Source organism: Asparagus officinalis, chromosome 7 (assembly GCF_001876935.1).
Source record: "Asparagus officinalis chromosome 7, Aspof.V1, whole genome shotgun sequence".
Classification (NCBI taxonomy): Eukaryota; Viridiplantae; Streptophyta; class Magnoliopsida; order Asparagales; family Asparagaceae; genus Asparagus; species Asparagus officinalis.
This window is the reverse complement of record NC_033800.1, coordinates 118,567,058-118,572,139: the sequence shown is the minus strand read 5'-3', so window position 1 is coordinate 118,572,139 and position 5,082 is coordinate 118,567,058. Positions and strand designations below refer to the sequence as shown.

General features: G+C 31.9%; 1 protein-coding gene across 2 annotated transcripts in view; it reads left to right on the top strand.

Moving 5' to 3' along the window:
- Positions 1-5,082, top strand: part of LOC109850682 (transmembrane protein adipocyte-associated 1 homolog) — a 14,383-nt gene that overhangs the window by 7,296 nt on the left and 2,005 nt on the right. For both annotated transcript variants that reach the window (XR_002249500.1, XM_020420740.1), the window contains exon 2: positions 3,425-3,616. Coding sequence is in view for 1 of the 2 variants with exons in the window: in XM_020420740.1 (XP_020276329.1) it covers positions 3,425-3,616 (192 nt within the window). In the remaining variant the exon portion in view is untranslated. The remainder of the gene's footprint in view (positions 1-3,424; positions 3,617-5,082) is intronic.

Genomic DNA, 5,082 nt, shown 5'->3' with positions numbered 1-5,082 from the left:
AATAAATAATATATTATAATACTCTTTTTAATATTCACTGATAATATTATGTATATGTTTTTGTAGTTAGAATATAGAATTTTTATTAATATACTTTAATAACTATATTATTATTCTATTGATATAAATAAAATCATTATTAATTATGAAATATATTTTACATTAACATTGTGTTAGCAATAAATATCCTTGACTAATAAAAATTATTTTACTTATATAATAAATTTATATTATTTAATTACACTAATATTAAGTAATTTATATATTATATTACATTTACTATTACATATGTTATTATAATAATATTATTATCATGTTTGTTATTATTAAATATGTTACTTCTACTTACTTATTGTATATTATTAATTTATTACAATCTTATTATTAAAAAAAGTTATAATTTTATACGCGTGATTATACTGCTGATAGTATATTTATTTATCATTATTACTATTCATTATTAACTTTATTATTATTTTTTATTTGCTTATTTATTTTTTATTATTATTTGTTTATTATATAATACATTATTAACATATTAAATATTGGTATTTAATATGTTATTATATTATTATATAAGATATTTTATTTATTATATTTTTATATTATTTAATAAATATTACTATTATGTTAAATTAACTATAATATAGTATAGTATAGTATACTATAATAAGCATATTGATAATAACTCTATATTAATTATATTTAATATATTATATTTAGATATTATATTAACACATTCTTAAACTCAAAACTAAAACACCAAACTTAAAACACCTAAAAGGTGTTTTGAAATAAGTGTTGTGTTTTTGGTTTGAGGATGATTTAGCTCAAAAAACACCATGATTTTCAAAAATATGGTGTTTTATTTTTAGAAAAAATACCATGGAAACAAGTAAAACACTATGGTATCCAAACGGAGCTAATTTTTCCTCATAAGTAGGGCCCAAAAAAAAGTTGGGATTTTTCAACTTATTTTTTTGTCACTTATAAGGAGGTTTACTTATTGATGTTAAAAAATCACTTTGCCATCTGAAAGAATAAGTAAAAAATAGTAATAACTAATAAGTTATTAGGTTTCATAAAAATAAGTAGTAGCCCAAACGTGCCCTTTCAGTTTCAGGCTTAACAAATAATATATGCAACCTTTTCTATGGGCCAAAACTAATATGCTTCATCTCAGGCGTAATCTTTTAACCTTGAGTCCTTGACAAGTACCTGGCAAAAAAGAAAGACTTTCAAATACTTTCTATTTTTACTAACTAAAAGAAATATTTATGACCTTTAGATACTTGCTCTTTTTAGTAACTAAAAGGATCAATCACTGTGTGCATCCGTGTATCTGGATCTTGCTTGACTCTTAACAACTGAAGATGAAGAATTTCAAGTAACCTAAAGGAAGGTAATGAGAATCCATAGTCCCTGTCATCTCTGACCATGTGGAGATATTCCTGGTTCTATGATGAAGAGTTAAAGGTTTACTCTCCCGCCAAGATATTATCCTACAAATTTGGTAATCTAAAGCATATTGCACCTTAGACCCTTGGTTTAGATAAATGTCATTAGAATACTTCCAAAGTTGTTGTCTATTGAGGCACCCATCCACCTTCATTTTTCCATAGTGATGAAAACTTCAAACCTAGGTATGTCATCAGGTGGGTTGCCTTGATCATCCCTTTAAAGGTCATCATTGCATTGTTAGCATCGCGAGGGAGGAATCACTTCATGGAGCTCACTTATGAGAGATCCATTATTTTAAATATCCCAGACATGGCCGATATATCTTCAGATAAATCATTTTGGCTTGTGGTAAACTGGTATAGTCTCAATATCCTTTACACATTTTGCAATTTTTTAGTGATAGTACATTATTTTTTTGATATATCAGGTGATGTTTTGGCCTAAAAAAGGCCAAATGTTAGTAATATCGACTTCAGATCTCTCTCTCTCTCTCTCTCTCTCTCTCTCTCTCTCTCTATCTATCTATCTCTCTTGGCTTTCAAAGATCAGACTGGAACTTATTTACCAGTTGAGGTCTAAACTCAAACAAATAGCTACTTGTGGAAATGATCTGTTAGATCTTCTTTCTGATCATTTTTTAGGCCAAAATGTTTACGATTTTTTTAGGTTTATACTCAAACAAACATTTTTTCTTTATAACCAAAACTTTAAACATACAAGTGTTTTGATATTTTAATCACTTAATACCATTATATTTTACGATTCAGTAGAACATTTATTTATTATTTATACTAATAATAAATATAAATAATAATGACTTTGAAGTGAATATCTGGAGTTTCGAGAGCTAGGATCCCTACTATATGAACCTTGAATAATTGAGGAAAGAGAAATTTTTGGGGTTAGAAGCTATTGTGTAGTCAGGTCAAACAACATAAACAGCAATTTTTGAGCAAGAATATTTTCTCTCTTTTCTCCTTTGTGTAGTCTCACTTTGAACTTTTGTGTAGTCAGATCAAAGATACAACGTAAAAAGAATTTTTAATCAATGAATCAAGCTTCAGTAAGACTTGGGTATTGTAGTATAAATTATGGTTGATTTTAATATGAAACAAGATGTCTGCTGGCTTTATCAGAGGCTATAAGAAATGAAAGGGATGACTGTGCATGTTTGTATTGACATTGCAAAGTAAATATTATTTAGAATCAGGGAAGTTTTGTTTGTTTATGAAGGAATAAAGAGGGGAATCAAATTTGGCTGTATAAATGAAAGTTATCTTGGTTATGGCTGCCAGAATGATGGAAGTTTTTCAACAGATAAGCTCACATCTTCTCGGTAGAAATGGCTAGGGAAGGGAACGGCCAAATGAACATGGGTTGAGGAGTTAGGGGATACATGTCAATAGTCCTCTTGGCATATTCTAAACTTGCAACATATTACATATTAAAGACAACGTTGATCACACAGAAAGTCAAAATTGAATGTAAAAACAATGGATTCACAATTTTATTTGATATGTTGATGCAGTGCTGTTATATAATCTGTTCAGTTTTGTAAGAAAGAATATGATTGCTCATATAGTTGATTAACATGCATATTTTATCATTGATGATGTATCCAAGATGTATCAATATACTACTTGTTTTTTCTTTCACTGTTGCCTCAGTTCCTTCTTTTGATCATTTAAATTCTAGATTATTTGCTTCTTTTAGGAATTAATTGGCTTTAAAATCTTAACTCTTTAAGAGAACAAAATTTTGGAGACTAACTTTTCAGACAAGACCTTGTCACTCATCTGGGAGCAGTATTGATGTGGTTATACAATCTTTTAACTTGGTTTAATCTGCACTTCTGCACATGAACTATTCTATTGTGCATTAAACAATCAAATTTTTTCTTTGACTGTGCATTTCTTCTAATCTCACTGTTAGATTAACTTTTCTGATTTTCTTCTCCAAACAGGCAATGCAATGCAACCCTGCTAAGCAGTCATCTTGGAACATGTTGTCATTGTTCACGAATTCCGGAATGTTATTTTTGGAAATTAGTCTGGTAGCCCTTATACTTCAAGGTAATAATGCTACTGGATCAGGTGCTTTAACACGGACATTTGTTATCTCAGGAATCATAGTTGCTGGGGACATGCTACTTAAGGTATTGTATGTTCTCTTTTTTGACTTCATCTATGATTTGATGAGGTTCCAGGACAGGTGTGTCGTCATTCATTAAGTATGAAAATTTGGTAGCTAATAATTATACAAGTAATGAGCAAGTAGAACATCAAAACTCCCTTCACCAAGTAAAGCGGGAATACTTGTTGAAGATGAAACAAGTGTTCTTTTTTTTTTTTTTTTGTGTGTGTGTGTGCGCAGTCTCTCTCCTGGAGCCCCACGCGCGACCTGCGCCCGCTCCGAGACCTCCAGCCGTGTGGGGGGGGGACCGGTTCGGCGCGTGCATATGAGTAGCACATACCGACGCTTGAATTTCACTAACTTAGTACACGACTACACACCATAAGCAAAAGAGCCAAGTTTCGAGCAGAACGCAAGTTACTCGGGTGGGGGCGGGGAGGATGATACCACAGACATGAGATGTTGAATCTTACTTAATACACGACTGCACACCATAAGCGAAAGAGCCAAGTTTCAACCATGGTGCAAGTTACTAGGCTAAGGAAACAAGTTCATCTTCATTTGATATACTTAAATAGTCTCCCTATCTCATGTTTTAGTAATGCTGCCACATGAAAAATGTTGCTCTCTTGTCAGATGGTTACCAGTTCACCTATGTTTTGTATCACAAGGCATATGTAGACTCTTCATATAGTATATGCTCCGCATAAAGTTGAGGTAATGTTCAAATCCTACTGGCCACGAATTTAATCCGGATATTTTTTTTAAAATAAAACAGTTGCATGAGTCTAGGTTTGGCCCCATAAAAGGGAGCTCAACCTGCAGGGGCATGTTAGAATATAAAACTTAAACCCTCAACTATCACCATAACTTTGGAGTTTTGTTGTAATAGTTAGAGGGACTTTAAGAATTACTTTGATACAACCTGCCCAGTTATAAATAACATATTGTACAACTGTTTTAACAAAGAACATCTTTCTTTAGCTTTTGAGGCCTTGCAATTGTGGTAAATTAGTTACAAGTGCAAGGAAATATTATCCCCTTACGCTTAGACAATGGGATATAAGTTTGTTTTCGCTCTTGATGTTGTCTACTTCGTTGTCTATATGCTTCCAATTTGGAAAGTCGGTGACATGCTGATAGCAGATCGTGAAATTTTATCAACATCCCTAGAGCTTCAAAATATGGACTTTCCCTTCTAGATGCCCTACATGATATGCGGCCCTGGCTAGCTCGTATGCTGTCTGAATTAGAGAATGAAAAGTGCAGGAGTCCACGAAAAGAAAGGTCTATTAGGAAAATGACAAGTATGATAGAGTTCCCAACTAAAGAGGAGAAATGTGCTAATGGTCTTAAGATGCGACTAAAGCATTATACAGGACGTAGACGAAGAGCCATGAGGAGATGTAGACATGAACAAGCAGAGAGAGGAGGTAGGAACATAGAAGAAAAAGGTTGTGTTTTTTTTGGTTGCGGGATGTTTTTTTT